Source organism: Podarcis melisellensis (assembly GCF_964234715.1).
Source record: "Podarcis melisellensis genome assembly, chromosome: 2".
In the NCBI taxonomy this organism is placed as follows: domain Eukaryota; kingdom Metazoa; phylum Chordata; class Lepidosauria; order Squamata; family Lacertidae; genus Podarcis; species Podarcis melisellensis.
Window position 1 is genome coordinate 98783606 of NC_138529.1, and position 20247 is coordinate 98803852.

General features: G+C 43.0%; 1 protein-coding gene and 1 long non-coding RNA gene across 9 annotated transcripts in view; one reads left to right on the forward strand and one right to left on the reverse strand.

The window, feature by feature from the left end:
• Nucleotides 1–20247, forward strand: part of ADAMTS9 (ADAM metallopeptidase with thrombospondin type 1 motif 9) — a 139645-nt gene that overhangs the window by 114424 nt on the left and 4974 nt on the right. For all 4 annotated transcript variants that reach the window (XM_081901292.1, XM_081901290.1, XM_081901291.1 and 1 more), the window contains 9 exons: nt 5102–5272; nt 8576–8770; nt 10392–10524; nt 11190–11284; nt 14174–14268; nt 14370–14503; nt 15571–15662; nt 17544–17648; nt 19942–20036. In XM_081901292.1, the coding sequence (XP_081757418.1) occupies nt 5102–5272; nt 8576–8770; nt 10392–10524; nt 11190–11284; nt 14174–14268; nt 14370–14503; nt 15571–15662; nt 17544–17648; nt 19942–20031 (1110 nt within the window). In that variant the 3' untranslated portion in view covers nt 20032–20036. The remainder of the gene's footprint in view (nt 1–5101; nt 5273–8575; nt 8771–10391; nt 10525–11189; nt 11285–14173; nt 14269–14369; nt 14504–15570; nt 15663–17543; nt 17649–19941; nt 20037–20247) is intronic.
• The window catches only part of LOC309365366, a 50834-nt gene that overhangs the window by 21984 nt on the left and 8603 nt on the right, over nt 1–20247 (reverse strand). For 3 of the 5 annotated variants that reach the window (XR_014166058.1, XR_014166059.1, XR_014166061.1), the window contains exon 2: nt 10338–10488. This is a non-coding gene — a long non-coding RNA (uncharacterized lncRNA). Of the gene's footprint in view, nt 1–2873; nt 3186–8535; nt 8620–10337; nt 10489–20247 lie in introns of those variants that run through there. The other 2 variants (XR_014166062.1, XR_014166060.1) reach the window with 2 other exon arrangements.

Consider the following 20247-nt stretch of genomic DNA (forward strand, 5'->3'; position numbering starts at 1 on the left):
AAAATACGGTACTTTGTTTTTATTTTTGCTATTCTAGAAACAGATTTCAATACTGTCCCCATTGGTAGTGAATAGCTATTGTAATGCCAGGTATTTTGTGTTTTTTTTAATAATAATTTTTATTGATTTTAACATAGAAATTATAAAATGTACCACAAAACTTATCACTTATACAATCTTTTTAGACTTCCATCAGCACCTCTGATAATCCACCATTTTGTCCACTTCTTATACATTTCTTAACTTTATATTGCCTTTAAATCTCTTAACAAATTATCCTTTCCTTTATCTATTTTTGCAATACTTCCAATAATACTCCTCACAGAACTTCTTGTAAACCTACAAATATCGTCTGGTCTTCACAGATACTTTTCAAATAATCCTTAATTTACTCCAGTCTTCTGTGAATTTCTGGTCGTAATGCCAGATATTTTGGTCCACATCTCCCATCGGCACTGGCCAGGGGCCACACTGGCTAGAGCTGATAGGAATTGTAATCTAAAACATCTGGAGAACAACGTATTAGGAAAAGGCAATAGTGTATATATTTCCGATATATGCTAAACCTAGGATACATCTGGATGTGTCTGGGCAGAATCTAGAAATGGTCATTCTCTTTGAGTGTGTCTTGCACTGGCTGACTGGAGGCATGGTTCTAGGCAGTCAACCAGCTCTAGAAATGACTACATAGATCCCCAAATCATTCATGACAGGCTGGCCCTTTTGAATCCAATGTTTGCTGGAACTTAGTCTACATTCACATGACAATTTCTTCTGTTTCCTCAAAGTTTCCCTAATTTTCTGCATTATGGTTGAGCTTTCAAATGACATAAAAGCCACTTCCAGAAATACAGCAGAATGTGGCACAAATTTAGTGCTTATTTACCTTTTACTTTGTCCAGAAAGACACCTGTTTGCAAAAAAAAACCCAAATAAATGAGTTTGGGTTTGATATCCCGCTTTATCACTACCCTAAGGAGTCTCAAAGCGGCTAACATTCTCCTTTCCCTTCCTCCCCCACAACAAACACTCTGTGAGGTGAGAGACTTCAAAGAAGTATGACTAGCCCAAGGTCACCCAGCAGCTGCATGTGGAGGAGCAGGGAATTGAACCCGGTTCCCCAGATTACGAGTCTATCACTCTTAACCACTACACCACACTGGCTCTCTATGATGAGAGACTAAATGAGCACTAAATATGATGAGAGACTAAATGAGCACTAAATATCCTCTATTTACTCCACTATATTTTCAGAAGTGGTTTTTGTGTGGTATGAAAGCTCAGATATAATGGCGGGAATGGAATAAGCTGCTGTGTGAATGCAACCTTGGTCTATTCACTTGTGTCTGAGCATATCCTGATGTATCCAAGTGCTTGGAATTCACCTGGAGAATTCACCTGTAGCTCATCTTTTGCAAACAGGGTCAGGCATCTTTCTAGGTGAATACGCACCATCTAGTACAAAACAGTGGCGTACCACCACGTGTGCTGACACATGTAGTTATAAATGAATCTAAAAACAAATGTCTGCCTTAAACGTTTTGTTGTGGTGCTTTTAAAAATGTTTCTCCAGAGCCTGCTAAAAATGGATCTGATTATGGAATAGGTTATAAGGTGGAGAATAACTTGTCATTATTCAGAAGCAAGGAAAAGGGATGTACCAGAAAGTTCTGGGTGTCTGTGGCTTTATAGCAGCCGGCATTTGTTAATCTTGCCTTACACAGTTAAGATTTCACAGCAGATTAGTAAAAGAAAGAAAAAGCAAAAAGAAACCTCTGCTAGCTTATATAAATAGAGAACTCTCCTTCTTGCCCCTCTCTTGTCTTCCCATTCCTTTGTTTCGTAAACATTTTCTAGACAGGTAGATCAGATTATGAGGCATGTATGAGAAAAGGAAAGCAAGAAACAGAATTTGTTTTTTTTAAAAAAAAAAAAATCAAATCAAGCAGCCTGAAAAGGAGAAGAAACAGTGTGTGAGAGAGGGTACATTGTGGGTGTATAGTGGTATTTGTTTCAAAAGGTGTGCAGCTCTTAACAAATTAAAAGTATACATTTGTAATACATACTTGAGTTATGCAAACACAGAATAAAGTTGTTAGTGAGCCTGAAGGATTGTTTGCCTAACACACTCTCACACAAATATATATATACAGTATATTGTGTGTGTAAAATGTTAGCACCATGAGGGCGCTTTTGCATTAACTGGTAGCTGTCATGGTCTGCTCAGGTTGTTGAATTCCATGTTCAGTATATCTTTCCTTCTAGCACATTCACCGTTGCATAAAACACTTTCTTCCTCTCCCTTTACTTGGTAGAGAAAGGAAGAATAAAAAGCAACTCCCAGTTCTTCAGATTCTGAAGGAACAAACTTTCCTCAGAGAGAATGTTCAAGGTGAAGTCAACAGCTCTCTCCTTCAGATTTGCTTGTCCTCGAATTCCCACAAAATGTTGCATTAACAGCATACATGGCAGAGTTCCTTACCCTCAGCTAACTCCCACATCAATTGTGGGCCCCAGGGATGGTTTTTATATATAGAAAAGATACTCCTTCTGACATTCTGCTGCTGTCTTAAGGTCCAGAGATACTCTAATCCTGTGCAGTGACAAGTGAGGATCAATAGAAGCGCCAAGGAAACACTTACTTCAAGTGGTGTAAAAATGTTGTGGCTTGAGTTTCACTACAATGGCTCACAGCCTAGTCATTTGTAAGCAAGAAACAAAGGACTCAGCCTTGAACTGTTGTCTCCTGCAGAACTGCTTGTAAAAAAATGGTGTGGAAGATTGTAGGAAGCACAGTGTGAACAGAACACATTGAAACAGGTCCGGGTAGCACATTTAAAGATCACCAAATAGCATGCACTGGCAGAACTTACCCAAATCGGAGTAACTTTGTTCCCAAAGCAACTGCTCCTTTCTCTCCCCAGTCCCTCACTCTCTTCTTTCTTTCTCCCTCTGTCTGTTTCTCGCAAATTTTGTTATAACTTCTACACAACTGGAAAGCATTAAGGACCCCTCCCCCACTCTCACTGCCGGCCCTTTTTGTGGGAGGTGAATGTTTGATGGGTCACGCTGGTTTTCTAACGCTTTCCAGGCTCCCCGTGTGCTGGTTTTGTGTGAGCGTGTGTGTGTGTGCGTCTGTGCTCTGTAAATCTCTACCATGTGACAGAACAGACTTCAAGGAATGTTTAAAAAAAACAACCCACCAACCTTTAAATCCCTGACATCTTCCTCATAAGAAATCATGAATGACAGTCCAGATCTTGCACACATTAAACACTTGGTCCTTCGGATATCTTTTTTCCAGCAGCCCTGCACCCCTCACACCACTTCCAACCCACAACCCCCTCTTTTTCAAACTGATAAACTGCCAAAAACGGCACCTTGTCTGCCATAGAACTAGTTTTCATGTTATTTATTGAGGGATGAGGTGCAAGCTGAATTAAGCCATCTGGTAGTAAATCCAGACTGACACGTAAAACCTGTTGGAAACAAGGTTACAACCTCATTAAGGCCTGCATTTGAACCTCCATCCCTGACTGGTTCAATTTTCCGCAGTCCTGTTTACAATTCTCAAAGAGTTCCAGTGAGCTTATTCTACTGTTATTTAATTGTTTGCAATGCCGTTCTACATGGAGCAGCCCTTGAAGATGGTCTGGCAAATAGGGACTTCCTATAGGGACAACATCTTGCCAGTGCTGAAAAAGTTGTACCGGCTGTCAGGTTGTCTTTGGGCCTAATTCAAAGTGCAAATTCTGGCCTTTGCCCACCTAGGGCCCAGTCCTTACTACCTTAAAGTTGTGGTGCGGAGCCATTTGCCCTGCCTAAATTCTCTTAGCATCCTTGAGGTATATACGAAGCCGGCTGGCTCATCGGTAGCATTCAGAAGCAATGCAATTCACTGTCGCTTTTTCCAGTGCAGACTGTGGATCTTGTTCTTCCTTCGTTGTCTGTATTTTCCATTTGCTGTGCTTTGTGATTATATTTGCTTTGTTTCATTGCGTTTTAAATCGTGGGGTATTTTTTCCAACGTCAAAAAAATAACTCGAAGGCTGAACGATGGGTTACACATTTCGAATAATTAAATAAATGAATGAAGTTACGGCATACCGTGAAACACAAACCCATTTTCTTCCCCACTGCTTGCTCAGAAGGGTCTTGTCGAGTAAGAAACACACCATATATCACAGGCAGTGCTTATATATCCTAGGGCTGCTTCCACCTCCTTGGTCCGCAGAACTTTATTTTGTTTCTGCCACCGTGGTTCTAATATATCTACCTAAACTTGACAGCTATAGAGGCTTGCAGAAGGAGGAGTGACACGGGACCATGTGTTGGTGTGAAGTCATATAGTAGACTTACCAGCATATTCCTATTAATTTGGTAATTGTATGCTTCAAATTGGGACGCGGGTGGCGCTGTGGGTTAAACCACAGAGCCTAGGATTTGCTTATCAGAAGGTCAGTGGTTCGAATCCCCGCGATGGGGTGAGCTCCCGTTGCTCAGTCCCAGGTACTGCCCACCTAGTAGTTTGAAAGCACGTCAAAGTGCAAGTAGATAAATAGGTTCCACTCTGGTGGGAAGGTAAACGGCGTTTCCGTGCGCTGCTCTGGTTCGCCAGAAGCGGCTTGGTCATGCTGGCCACATGACCCAGAAGCTGTACGCCGGCTCCCTCGGCCAGTAAAACGAGATGAGCGCCGCAACCCCAGAGTCGGTCATGACTGGACCTAATGGTTAGGGGTACCTTTACCTTTACTATGCTTCAAATTAGGCCTCTCTCCTTTTGGCTGTCCCTCAGGTAAGTTCCACTCCAACCCCAGTCATGGGGCATGTGGTGGTGCAAGGTAGAGCCATTGTCAAGTGGGCAGCTTCCCAGTTCCACCTCATGGCATGCGCCACTAGTGTTCTAAGCCTCCGTCCTAGATCCAGCACAGAAGGAGGGAAGTGGGAAGCAGCTGAAGCTTTTCCAAAACTTCAAAAAGCAATGAGAGGACATCTCCCTCAACAGCCAACACCAGTCCTGCCGTCCACCATATTTCTCCCTCGCTGCATCAGTTCTGCCACACGGTCACCAACCTCTCTTTCCGATCTCTTCTTTCAACAGTGTAGCAAAACATGTGGCGAAGGCTCCAGATATCGCAAGGTGACCTGTGTGGATCAAGATATGCAAAAGGCCGACAGCCTTCACTGCGATTCAAGCAAGAGGCCGTCTGATATTGAGGCCTGCAACCTGGCACCGTGCGAATACATTTGGATTACAGGGGACTGGTCAGAGGTAAGTCTGCAGGAAGGCAAAAAGGGGGAGACTCTGCTTTTGTGTTCTGATTAATTGCATCCACCCAGAATGCCAAGAATAATATATGCAAATCATATATTATAATGCTCCTTGATTTTCTCCAAGAGCTGATGAGTGTTGTTCTGCAAAATAGCACTTTACGTTGGTTGGTTGTTTGGTTTGTCAAACAGTGAGTCAGGATGGGGAATGATAGCAGGAGAGGTTACTATTCAGTCCCTATATTTTATACCCGGCAGAGGTGCCCACTGTTGGTCCAGTTGTTGAGGAAACAAAAAGAAAATTAGGCTGGGAGGGAGAAGGCTAAGGAATTACCTGACAACTTTGAAAATAACAATTCGTTCTTGTAAATACAAAGATCAGATTTCTACTTCTTGAGCAAATCTGGGCTGGCAGTTCTGCCCCCACAACACTGAGCACACCTGTCAAGAGAAATCAGCTGCTTCCCATGTATGCCCAAGCTCAGCACAGAAGGAAACAGACGGATCCTGGCCTGTTCCTTCTGCATCATATGAAGAAGCGTTTCGCGCCGGGAAAAAGCCCCATCGAGAAATGGCAGTGCTATTGCTCACCTAGCAGAAAAAGGAATTTGTTTAGAGCAGAATGGAGTTGAAGCATGAAAAGCAAATGCATGTGGATGTCTGGTGCAAGAAAGAGCTAAGAGGTTCAGCTGATCCCCCCATTCCACATTTCTTTGGGCTCGCCTATATCCCAAATCTAGATTATTGAGGGAGGTGATGGTTCTTGGTACGTTACTTAAGTGGGTAGAAGAGAAACCTGGCTATATTTCTGTACTACTAATCTAAATGATGCTGCCATAATAAATTAATAAATTATCAAGAGCAGGTGGATTTTGCATAATATTCCCTAATTACTCTATAGTTTCAGATTCTGGGTGGGCAGGGAATAGAGTGATAAAAGAGAATGAATAAATGGAGAAGATGACAGAATGAGCTACAGGAGTTGGTAAGAAGTAGTGATGTATGGAAGTGAGAGCTGGACCATAAAGAAGGCTGATCGCCGAAGAATAGATGCTTTTGAATTATGGTGCTGGAGGAAACTCTTGAGAGTCCCATGGACTGCAAGAAGATCAAACCTCTCCATTCTGAAGGAAATCAGCCTTTGAGTGCTCACTGGAAGGACAGATCCTGAAGCTGAGACTCCAATACTTTGGCCACCTCATGAGAAGAGAAGACTCCCTGGAAAAGACCCTGGTGTTGGGAAAGATTGAGGGCACAAGGAGAAGGGGACGACAGAGAATGAGATGGTTGGATAGTGTTCTTGAAGCTACCAGCATGAATTTGACTAAACTGCGGGAGGCAGTGGAAGACATAAGTGCCTGGCGTGCTCTGGTCCATGGGGTCACGAAGAGTTGGACACGACTAAATGACTAAATAACAACAAAGGGAAAGGGATTGGTTAGTCAACAGAGATTGTGCCTTTGCCACTGGAAGTGCCTCCATTTTGTTTTCTGGCCCTTTACCAGAAATGGTGCTGTTCCCAAATGGCCTCAAAGCAAATTTCCATAGCATATTCTTTCTTTAAATTGCCATAGTTCCAGTCCTGCATACATAATCATGCTTCAGTTAGGTTCATGAGGCCTTGCCATCTGTATATGAAACTCTTCTTCGAATATATGATTCAAGCTCTTCTTAGGCGCTGATGATGAAGGAGGGGGGTGTATAAAGGCAAAGAACTTCTATTCTTTTCTCTTTTTTTAGCATTGCAGGCAAATATTCATCTGCTTCTTTTGCAACCACCTTGTTTTACTTTGGTTTGACATCCCGTGGAAACATTTCCTGTGTAGAATTGTTTGCAGATTACAGTGTGTGGCCCATAGACTCCCTGATATTACGCTACAGGGAAACCACAGGATATTCGATCCAGCAGTAACTTGTAATATATTCCTCACCACGGGAGTGTGGGGAAATGCACTCTCTTCAATGGCAGCACATAATAGTTTATTCCCCCCATACCATGTAAAAACAATGTGATTGTGTGTGCATTAGTAGATTATAACAGCAAATTATAGCAAAATTCCGATAAAAAAGTCTTCTGCAGAATCTCTGTATTAATTTGTTTTAAGTCTTTATGTGCATGCTGCAATGATCATCTGCAAGGGAATTCCCCACATTTGTTCATATTTTGATGGAATAGTTCCCTTAAAGTGGGTTGTGCTAAGCTGTGCTCATGTGGGGAGCAAACCGAAGGAGGAATGTGCTGATAGAGACCACACATCGAAATGTAATCCTACTTGTTGCAAACCACTCACTGAAACATTGTGCTAACAATCTTCCACACCAGCAGTGTTATTTTTACCTAATAATATATATATATATATTGCAGTAAGAGGAAATCCAGACTAAACGTTTGAAAAGGGCTGGCATTTAGATGACAGTAACGTCATTTGGGCAGTGCCGGGAGGAAATTGCATGTGGGGGCAGCTTTACTCATTTTCATCTCCTTGGCACACTGAATTTTCGGACTGTGTCACAGAGACAGAATACTAGGAATCCTGCCTGGGAATAAGAAGGGAATAGCAAATTTGGTGGCCAACTTCCTTGGTTATAGAGGACAATCTGTTTCTGATCCTTTACTATCTCATTTTTGGTGCCTGCTCCAAAAGGGGGAAGGAGGATATACATCACATATTAAGTGGAGGCGCTGACTAGGGTATAAGGTATACCCTTAAATATCAGAGGTAGGAGTGGTTAAGGGCAGGAAGAGAATAATGGGAAACACCAGATCCCACCTACGCTTGGTGGACTTTGGCTGGTAAGTATTACCAAGGGGTAGTAGTAGTAGTAATAATAATAATAATAATAATAATAATAATAATAATAATATATTTATACCCCACCCATCTGGCTGGGTTTCCCCAGCCACTCTGGGCAGCTTCCAACAGAATATTAAAATACAATAGTCTATTAAACATTAAAAGCTTCCCTAAACAGGGCTGTCTTCAGATGTCTTCTAAAAGTCCGGTAGTTGTTGTTCTCTTTGACATCTGATGGGAGGGTGTTCCACAGGGTGGGTGCCACTACCAAGAAGGCCCTCTGCCTGGTTCCCTGTAACTTGGCTTCTCGCAGCGAGGGAACCATTAGAAGGCCCTCGGCGCTGGACCTCAGTGTCCGGGTTGAACGATGGGGGTGGAGACGCTCCTTCAGGTATACTGGACCGAGGCCGTTTAGGGCTTTAAAGGCTAGGTCATTTATTCTTTTTCAAAAGCTTGCTTTGAGCGTCCCTAATGTTACCAAAACAAATTGATTTTCTTTCTTCCTATAGTGCTCCGTGACATGTGGCAAAGGCTACAAGCAAAGGCTGGTTTCCTGCAGCGAAATTTACACAGGGAAGGATCATTATGAGTATGGTTATCAGAACACAGTCAACTGTCCAGGAACACAACCACCAAACGTGCAGTCATGCTATCTAGGCGAGTGCCCAGTTTTGGCATCATGGAGAGTTGGAAATTGGGGAAGTGTATGTTTCTAATCTTACTCCTTTTTTATTATTTGTTGTTTAATATTAATGTGTAGCCCACTCTGCTCGAAGAACAGGAAAACATAGGGGGTGCGGAATATTATCTGCCTTAAAGGAAAGGTACCTTGAAGAACCAATAGGAAATGAGGTTTGGGGAGAATCACATTAATCTGCCACAGTCAATCACATCTGAATTTACTCATTTTTCCCTGACTTGGAAGGAGCGGTGGGAGAAATCCATGATTTTTCATCCCCTGCTCAGCCTGCATTAACAAAATTGCAAATTTTGCTGATGAGCTGTAAGTTGAGCAACCAGTTGCTATGAACAGGAAGTAGCAGCCAATGCACAGAATATGCTCTGGGTTTGAGTGTAGCTACAGGGAGATTCTCCTTCCATCACATAGGTGATCTCTCTTTGCCAATAATCCCCATCCTCAAGGAGTGCGATCCTTTGGCAGCTATGGGGCTAAATCGGGCGCAATTTTTTCCCCACTCCAAGATGGACCGCAAACTCCCCCACCTCTGATGGGTGGCTGTGATAGGTGGGCAGGACTGCTCACCTGTAAAACACCTGGCATCACCATGATGATCCATCATTTAGTTCAGTGGTGGGAAACCCATTTTTCTGATATGGTGTGGTTCGAGCTGATAGTTGACTGGAAACTGGAGTGTAGCCAGTCCCAACAGCGCTTGAAGTCATTCCTGAGCACCACTTGAAGTTAGGTGAGCAGGGATTGGCTTCACTCATTTGCAGGGATTGGCTTCACTCATTAGCTCTGGTTTTCTTGCATTTGGTGCCAAATTTATAAGCAACAAGTCCAAAGCTTTTTAAGCAGCAAGTCCAAAGCTTTTTTTTAAGGCCCCCACTTGTTCCTTCACATTCAGGTCCCACGCTTGATGTATATGGCTGGGCATGGCTTGGATAAAACAGCCTCACAGGCCAAATGAGACTAAATGAAGAGAGGAGGCTGTCAGGGCACCATTAAATGAACTACTGTAAATTAAAATGTTCTCAGACCCAAATGCATTGTTGTGTGGTCCTCGTGTGTCTCGGAACTATGGAATTTTGCTACTGGGAAATCCACTTACAGGATCACATACAAATCTTTCCTTTTACCACAAACCCTTCACAATCAGAGAGCTTCTGGCATTTGTTTGGAGTTCAGACAGATCTAATCTGACTGTGACCAACCGTTTGTACGCTTGGATACAAAAATAAAATCCAGCCCATATGACTTTAGACAGAAGCGTTTCCAGCCAGAGTGAGTGAGTTTCATATTTCTAAGATAGATGTTCACCTGGCTTCAGAAATTGCATTGTGCATGGCTTTTTATTGCACATTTTTGCTGATGGCCAGGGGGAGGAGGGGAGTTAATCCATTGTACTGAGCAAGTGGAATAGTGGACCATAGTTCTTTCCTTGCAGTGATTATTATTGCTTTAAGATGCTGGAATTGTGGGCTTCAGAATAAAGTATATTTCCACTAGAGCAAAATAGCATTGCCATACTTCTGGTCTCTTTGCACCCATAACCTGGGAATAAGAATGGAGGCTGCTTGAGGTCTTACCTACTTTCGGGTGTTTTCAGCAGTTGAACTGAACTTACTTCCTTTGCTTTCCAGTGTTCGGTGACTTGTGGAAATGGAGTAATGCACCGGTCAGTTCAGTGCCTTACAAACAATGACCAAGTGAGCCCTTTGTGTCTTGATGAACTGAAACCTGAAGAAAGGAGGACATGCCACAATATTCATGACTGTAAGGGCCTTTTGCAAATTGTTTTTTTGTTGTTGTTTTTTTAAAGAACCCGAACTTTCCCTTTAATGCTATAACCATCCCTGGCAACAATCAAGCGCCTCTAATTCTGTATTCCTGTCCCCACTGAATTGATGTCATGAAGCTTTACACAGGTGGGTAGCCATATGCCCCATTAGATGCCGCTGCTGGGTTGTGTGTGTGTGTGTGTGTGTGTGATTCTGTTTTACAGTTAGGGGAGTTGTCATTGGCTGGCAATAGGAGCACATAGCCTTCCAATAACTAAACACCACATTTTTAAAATTACCAGGCCACTGCTGAAAGGAAATGGGACCAGTATTACTGGTGTTCGTCTCATAGATAGATGATAGATAGATAGATAGATAGATAGATAGATAGATAGATAGATAGATAGATATAGATGATAGATAGATAGATAGATAGATAGATAGATAGATAGATAGATAGATAGATAGATAGATAGATAGATATAGATAGATAGATAGAGATACAGATTAGGGCTGCCTATGTTCAGATTTTTCCGGACATTACCAGGGGGAATTTCTGTCCTGGATCTTAGGCAAGTCAATCGAAAAATCAGCTGTTTAGAACTTGCATTCTGAAATTTTGTATTATTATTATTATTTACTAATAATTCTTTAATTTAGGTGAATTACCAACAAGCTGCAAAGAAGTAAAAAGGCTCAAAGTCACCACTGAAGATGGAGAATATTACCTTCAAGTTAAAGGGAAGCTCCTCAAGGTATGGCTCAGCCACTTCTGCATTGTTTCTGTGTGTGCATTTCATTGAATTTCCAGGGCTGCATGAGTTCTCAGAGATTAGATAACTTTAGAGAATGCCAGTCCATGGTATATTTCTAGAAGAATTAAAACTTTGTTGCTTATAATGTTATAATCCCTCTTTTGGAAATATTTCATTCCACATTTGGCCTCATGGTCAACAGAACTCCCTGGTTCATCCAGTTCATTCAAACTCTTGATTTTAACTGGGGGGAGGGGGGTACATAATCCCTTTGTGTCCATGTGAGTGTGTTTGCATGTGTTACTAACCCTTTGAATTTTAATTATGTGCATGCATGTTGAGGCCAATTTGCATTTTGCAATATAGCTATACATACATACATACATATATATATATATATATATATATATATATATATATATATATATATGCTTTCGTATATATATATATATATATGCAGGTTTTGGTGTCCTCGGGTGTCTTCCCGTGTAAAAGTTGGGGTGTCTAGGCGACGTTTCGACGAGGTCTCACTCGTCATCTTCAGGCTGGTGCTTTCGGCTTCTTGTTACTGGAACAGAGCAGGATCTCAGTGTTTGAGTTCCTATAAATACTGTTGAGGGGGTGTGGTGTATAGCCTCCAATGTTCTGGGCAGAGAGGAAGTTCCCAGGCTAGTGTGCCTTTTCTTCTTTTGTTCCTTAATTACTTGAGGGATATCTTGAGTGATTTCTTGAGTGATATCCTGAGTACCACTTAGGTGGGTCATTAGGTGTGGATTAGTTGCTAAAGTCTTTGTGTCTTGACCTCTTGAACTTTGTGAAGAGTTTTTCTGAGAAGATGGCTGTACTGCACTTAGTTGTGCTCTGGCTTGGCTTCGTGTATAGGGGCCCATTAATGAAGCCTTGACAGCCATTCAAAACAAATACAATCCCCCCGAATACATCTTGGACCTGACCAACCACTGCCTAACCAACACGTACTTCATCCACAATGGACAAAGATACAAACAGATAGAAGGAGCACCTATGGGATCACCCCTCTCACCGGTCATCGCAAACCTGTACATGGAACACTTTGAAACCAATGCTTTAGACAAGTCAGAACACAAACCCAAACTTTGGCTCAGATATGTTGACGACACCTTTGTAATTTGGCCACACGGGAAGGAAAAACTGGATAGCTTCCTCACACATCTCAACAGCCTACACCCCAAAATACAATTCACTATGGAAATAGAAGCCAACAACCAACTTCCCTTCCTTGACGTCCTAATCCACAAAAAACCTGATGGCTCCCTAGGACACACTATCTACCGGAAAAAAACACACACCAACCGCTACTTACATGCACAATCACACCACCACCCTGCACAAATAAACTCCGTAGCCAAGACTCTCATCTCCAGAACCAAACGCCTGGCTGACAAAGACCACTTGACAACTGAGTTACAGAATCTCTCAAATGTGTTAATTGCCAATGGATACCAGCAAAACAGGGTTACGAAGCTAATCCAAAAAGAAACACCCCCCAAAAACCAAGACACAGAAGAAAACAATGGCATGGCCCTCCTTCCTTATATCAAGGGCACTACAGATAAAATTAGCAAAATCCTCCATAAACACAATATCAAAACAGCCTTTTGCACCAACCAAAAAATAGCCAATATCCTCAGAAACCCCAAGGATAAAATCCAGTTGGAAAACCAAGGGGTCTATGAAATACCCTGCAAAGTCTGCCCAGCCACGTACATTGGACAAACAAACAGACGAATAAATGCACGTATCGCAGAACACAAGAATGCCGTCAAAAAAGAAGAAAAAACTTCCTCTCTTTTCCAACACATGAAAGAAACAGGACACGAAATTAATTTTGCAGATTCCAAATTGCTCTTTAACATGGAACATCACCACAAGAGAATAATCATGGAAGCCATCGAGATAGAGAAACACCCTCACAACATGAACAAGCGTGACGACACATCCCGCTTGCCAGACATCTGGAAATTAGCCCTCCCCACAAAAACTGACACCAGATCCAGAGGCACACAGAACGCCATCACCAATCAACCACACCAGACCCAAACCCAGACCCTCTCCACAGATAAATTACAGACACCATCCAGTAGCCAAACCATGGTGGCACCTCCGGATGCTGCACCCCCCTGCAATCCCTACACAGATCTGGCTGACACAGGCCACAAAACCACAGCTCGCCCCTATACACGAAGCCAAGCCAGAGCACAACTAAGTGCAGTACAGCCATCTTCTCAGAAAAACTCTTCACAAAGTTCAAGAGGTCAAGACACAAAGACTTTAGCAACTAATCCACACCTAATGACCCACCTAAGTGGTACTCAGGATATCACTCAAGAAATCACTCAAGATATCCCTCAAGTAATTAAGGAACAAAAGAAGAAAAGGAACACTAGCCTGGGAACTTCCTCTCTGCCCAGAACATTGGAGGCTATACACCACACCCCCTCAACAGTATTTATAGGAACTCAAACACTGAGATCCTGCTCTGTTCCAGTAACAAGAAGCCGAAAGCACCAGCCTGAAGATGACGAGTGAGACCTCGTCGAAACGTCGCCTAGACACCCCAACTTTTACACGGGAAGACACCCGAGGACACCAAAACCTGCATTCCTGTACCCGTGAAAATCTACGAAAGCATATATATATATATATATATATATATATATAGAAATAGATAGATAGATAGATATGATTATATAGAAATAGATAGATAGATATAGATATATGAAAAACTAATAATTCATTTCAGTTCTCTTGTGACTTCTACCTGTGTGTTTTGCATCCTTCGATTTCCGAGTCATTCATTTAACACCTAGCATTAGATGTTTGATTAAACTGAAGGCCTGTTTCTCTCAGATTTATTGTACTGGCATGGAATCTGACCGACCAAAAGAATATGTGACTTTGGCAAATGGCGAAGCGGAGAACTTCTCGGAAGTATACAGCTACAGGTAAGAGCATCAAGGCACTCTGCACTTGGCAATGCTTTGCTTTCTCTTCCTGGTGTTATGTTTCTTGTCATGAGTAGAAAAGGGCTTTTCTTTTGATTCAGATTACATAACCCGACCGAATGTCCATATAATGGAAGCAGAAGAGAAGACTGCCAGTGTCGGAAAGATTACACAGCAGCTGGGTTTTCCGCCTTCAGCAAAGTTAGGCTGGACCTGAACACTATGCAGATAATAAGTGAGTAACAATAGGGCTTTACCCTCAAAATGCTCTGTGGTGTGTGTGTGTGTGTGTGTGTGTATGCACGTGTGCACAATTTTCAATTTAAAGCTAGGGTAAGGTCCTTACAATACCTGGGTTAACATTTTATACTACAGCACTTTGTAATTGAATGGTCATGTAGTTTAAAACCACCAAAAAATGGATTTCTCTTCAGTTCACTTGAAGCAAGAAAGAACAACTCTTCCTTTTAGTCTGAATTTGTTCACTTTGTTGCACATTCATGTTGTTCCCTTCTCCTCCTCCTCCTGAGCTCAGAAGCAGAATTTAAATAAAAAATGTTTGCCCTGCAAGCTATGTTTCATATATGACTCCCCTGCCTTTCCTCCAGTGGCATGATAGACCCTCAGGGTAATAGGTCTATAGCCCCCCCAGAGCTCCCTTCAGATTTGAGTCCCTCTGGAAATCATAGAAATTCCACTGAAGCAATGTGGTAGCTTTTTATTTCTACCACAGTTGGAACTGGACACAATTCCTACTGATTGAAGTGGAATTTGAGCCAGGCCAAAGGAAATTAGATTCTTTACACATGGTAGGGCCCTATCCAAAGCCTGTTCATGCCATTCCCAGAAGAACTCGAGAAGCATTTCTGAATTCAAGTCCTCTGCTTTACGCCCAGAACAATCCTAAGGTGTCAAGCGTGATGCGAAACATAATAAAGGAATAAACCCAAAGGTGGTGGTGGTCAGATATACCATCGGCGCCCCTGTGGTCCTGAGCATATTTTCCCTATGTTAAAAAAAATATTGTTAAAAGACTGGCATCCTGCATATTTAGAATGCCTCCACCTTTAAAGATAAATGAGTTGCTCCTCAATTTCAACATGCACACGTGTTATGCCAAGTGTCGCATTTAATGGCCAACCTTATTGTTTAGGGAGGATCCCAGCGGAGTCACAAGATTAATGTGTAAAGGCAGATGTGCCATATTAAATGGGGATCAGATAATGCATTCGGTTTTCCTTTCCCTTTCCCTGCTGTTCCGTTCCCTTTGTCTCTCTGGTTCTTACCGAATATTTTTCACAGCAACCGATTTGCAGTTTGCGCAGACGCTTGATGGACGACCTGTACCTTTCGCCACTGCTGGGGACTGCTACAGTGCAGCCAAGTGCCCACAGGTATCTCCACAACAATATTTCTCAAACCATGATTCCATTTGTTATATTCTAGCGTTATATGAATTGCTCTTGATCGGAACAGTCGCTCTCCTCCAAATCTAGCACTTCCCAGGCTTTGGTTTTGTATAATTACGTTCCACCCTTTGACCACAAAGGATTTTCAGGACAGCAGACAATTAGAACAATAATTTACTGTTCAAACAACATGAACATTAAAAAGGACAAAGAGATTAAACATTAGAGAGACAGAAAAGAGACACTAGTGTAAAAACACATGCCTAGAGAGCTGGGACATGGGTGGCGCTGTGGTTTAAACCACAGAGCCTAGGACTTGCCAATCAGAAGGTCAGCGGTTTGAATCCCCACGACAGGGTGAGCTCCTGTTGCTCGATCCCAGCTCCTGCCAACCTAGCAGTTCGAAAGCACGTCAAAGGGCAAGTAGATAAATTGGTACCGCTCTGGCGGGAAGGTAAACGGTGTTTCCATGCACTCCTCTGGTTCGCCAGAAGTGGCTTAGTCATGCTGGCCACATGACCCGGAAGCTGTACGCCAGCTCCCTCGGCCAATAAAGCGAGATTAGCGCCACAACCCCAGAGTTGGTCACGACTGGACCTAATGGTCAGGGGTTCCTTTAGAGAGCTGTTGTTGGCAACCATCTCTCTTGGGAGATGGTTGAAGGAGGGAAAAGTCAGATCGTTGGAAGGTTGCAGCACCTGCTGTGACTATAGAGAGCGATATGGGAGTGACATGTTTTGTTGTAGCCGGAACAGATGAAGGCGTTTGGTTGTGCTGCTGCAGATGCACCATGGCATTTTTTCTTTCTACTGTATGCTTCTTCCAGTGGTCATTCCTCCTTTGGTCACCGCTATGGATACACAACCTGACTGTCTGTCTCCAGGCACTGCTGTCGTCTGCGAGGGATTCCCTCATGGCGGGGTTGACGTTGTCATGTCACTTCATGTCATGTTTGCAGACATCTTTGTAATGCAGAGTTGGTCTGCCAACAGGCCTGCTGTCTGAAGCCAGCTCCCCGTAGAGCACGGGCAAACAAAAAAAGGTTTTCACAGGTATCTGAAAAGATACCAAAATCAGTTGCTAGGTAAACCTTTATGGGGTATAACTCCAAAGACTGACCACAGAGAAAACCCTGCCTTTGGCCCTACCCCTACCGTCAGCTCAGATGCCAGTGAAACTCAGAAAAGGGTGATGGAGGAAGATCTTGTGGATCTCTGGGAAGGTTTGTGTGGGAGCAAGCAGTCCTTGAGGCACAGTGGTCCTAAGCCATTTAGTTGTACGCGTGATTACATTGTTTCCTAAAGATATCGAGAGTCCTGCACAAAGACCCATTTCTTTTGTTGCAAGTGTGGGGAGGGGAACCAAGGACAATTGGCCTTCCAGCGAGCAAACAAGAGTGTGGCAGATGCTACAATTTATTTATTTCTTAAATTGAATTTCCCCCATCCAGGTTATAAGGGGGGGGGGGCGGTGATGTCTCTTCAAAAGTGGAAAGTTGACTTTCTCCAGTGAGCAGCAGAGATTACTAGGGAAAGGGCAAGGATGCCCTCAGCTGGCGATCTGCAGCAAAAACAGCCTTTCCTCAGGAAGCTGCAGAGGGGAAGAAATGCTTAATCTCACTCCTGCTGTGATTTGTACAGTATGTGCTAATCGCTATGAGGGCTTGGAACAATTGAAAACATTGCCGGGGAGATCTTGTTAGAATAATGACACAATGGCTTGTTGTTGCAGGGCGGGGTTGCAGGGTTGTGGCAGTGGAGAACAGCACCGTTCAGAATTAGGTTTTCTTTCTTTTTCTTTGTTTCAGCGCATTTTATTACTCAGCTGTCATTTCAGACCTGATGCATATCCTTTTCCATTTTCAAGGGCCGCTTTAGCATCAACCTCTCTGGAACCGGCCTGTCTGTGACACAAACGTCAAAATGGCTTTCCCAAGGGAATTACGCAGTTTCTGAAATTATAAAATCACCAGTAAGGAAAATCTTTTAACTTGCAGCTAATTGTGACATTGTACCTGTTAACCTATGCAATCATATTGTAATGTACCTTTGTAAATTGTGCCTTGTACATATGGGGCGGTGGGGGGGAGTTTAAAATAACCTCTTGAATTCTAATGTGAAGCATAAGAACTGTGAAGCATGGTCTGTAATTGGTGGGTTTAGAGCCACAGACTGGAGTAAATTCAACTTGATCTGTATTATTGCAATTAATTAGTGGGTCTGCTTAACCGTGAAGCTAAAAACACTGAGCACAGTGGTGCAGACACTTCTTTAATTAGTTGTCTGAGTCCTCAGGAAGCATGCAGTTGGGAGCCTGCTCTAACAGTGCTACTGAGCATAATAAAGTACCAAAGAGATTACTTTCCAGTGCCTGCGGTTCTTCGCCTCCCTCCTCCTATTCTTGTGGATCCAGGTACAACAATAGCACTGTAAAGCCTCTATTTAGCATCGGTTATGTGTTAGCATGTTTGCCACATCTGTGACACTTTTCAGCACACAAAATGCAATAATTGTAAAGGGGAGAATGTCCTTACGATGCCCACTGGACAAGGGTAGGCTGAGGGGGTTTCTCCTTCCCCAAACCCACCCAGCAAATGCTATTGATAAGCAGAAAGTTGGAACCACAAGGCCTCTTGTCAAAACAAGGACCTTCATTTTTCCAGAATACCAAACTGGCCTTCGTACCTCATACCTAGGGCCGTTTCGAACACGTCAAACCGATTAACGTGAATACTGGGCTTGATATTTTCAAGAATCAAATGGGTTTGCCACACGCTAGCAGACTCCATACAGAGTCCCAGGCATGCAAGGCCACAGAAGATGGAATGGCCCAGAGAATGTATGTGTCTACCTTGCTGTTATTGGCTAGCTGCACTGTGCTGGCATCTGAAGCAAGAGAGCTGTTGGCCCGTTTGAGCCATTTGCCATCTCAGCTGCCGCAATTAAAATGGCAAAAGACAAGTGAAAAATAAAAGACGTTAGGCTCATCTGGAAAGGGACAGAGCAGAGAGGGACCTTTCGACGGGAAATCTGAAGCAACCGAGATGAGTGCTGAGCACAAAGACCGAGGGAGTCCCGAATGACCAAATTAAAGCAGAACCTAAGAGGCAATCGATGTAGGGCACATCACGTTACCTGGCTCACCTGTGAGGCACAGCTCTTGAAGCGTAGGTGGCAGGAGAATATGAGAGCAAAGATGCTCTTAGGAGGTGGTAGCAGCATCAACAGATCAATAGTATCAAGCGCAGAAGTTTCAGACACCACAGCGTAACAACAACAAAAAGGCTTGGAAAGTCGTCCATTGAGCTTGGTCGAGCTTTGATATATTTTGCTGCTTCTGAGTGTAAAAACATACGAAGGTAGAATAAGCTATCAACCACACAACAGGGTGCGGAAGGCTTTGCTGTGGTTTTATGTATGGTAGCATAGATTACGCTGGCCAGAATTTGATATCCGCTGAACTGTGGAAGGGAGAGGCTGTGTTACTTTGTATATATTAGAATTTCATTAATATTCACAGTATTTTAAAACGTTGGCACGGGGATCAGTTTAGGATGGGCTGGCGGTTTTTCTTGCATGTCCTTTTTGTCTTCAGTGTCAGGTAATTGCTTCCCACCCTTCTCATTGCAAAATAAACACATATTTTAAAAGCAGATATTTCCCACGTTGTGCATGCGTTGGGGAAATACCAGTAACCAATACCCTGTGGTTTCAGCCTGGGCAGCCAGTTAGAGCCTGACTCCAGTTGTCAATCAAGCAGGATGTTTGTTTAGCCACTGCAAGGCCAGTGTGACTCAACCTTAAGCAAAAAGTCGTTGAGTGGTGGCACACCAAGTATGAAAATAGCACAAGCATTTATAAACTTAAAATCAAAGGGGGAGTTAGGACCACATATGGCAGTGCTTCCTTCTACTAGCTTCTATTGGTTTAACCACAAGGCAAAGCAACTTTCCCTCCTTCCTTTGTCCTCAGCAGTTATAAGCAATAGCTCCTGCATATGTGTTGTGTCATACAGCCTTGTGTCATAGTTCTCTTGCAAACACAATGTTCACGTTCCAACCTTCGCTCGCTCAGCCTTTCTCACACACATTTCAGTTTTTAATTGTATTTCTATTTTTTAACGCAGGCTTACTCAAACGTTAAGTTCCATTGTCTCTAAAAGGACTTGCTCCCCAGTTAACGTGTTTACGGTCACAGCTCTAGTCTTACTTGATACAGATTTTGGTTGCTTTCTCCTGAGATCTGCTTTGTGATTTTACTTACAGGATGGTACCAAAGTAATAGGGAAATGTGGCGGCTACTGCGGAAAGTGTACTCCATCATCTGGAACTGGCCTCGACGTACAAGTGTTGTAGCAATGGTAAGTTCAGATTTGTGCATTTTACTATAAAGCCCTACATTTGAATAGCAGTGGTAGTAACCTGACACCAAAACAGGTAAACATTTACTTCAAGTGAAACTTCATTCCACGTATTCAGGCTTTGCATCATAACCCCACAGCTCAAAACTATGGTGCATTGAGCGAGCAGCTAAGCTTTAGGCAGTTGGGTATAATGATCCCAACTGATTCT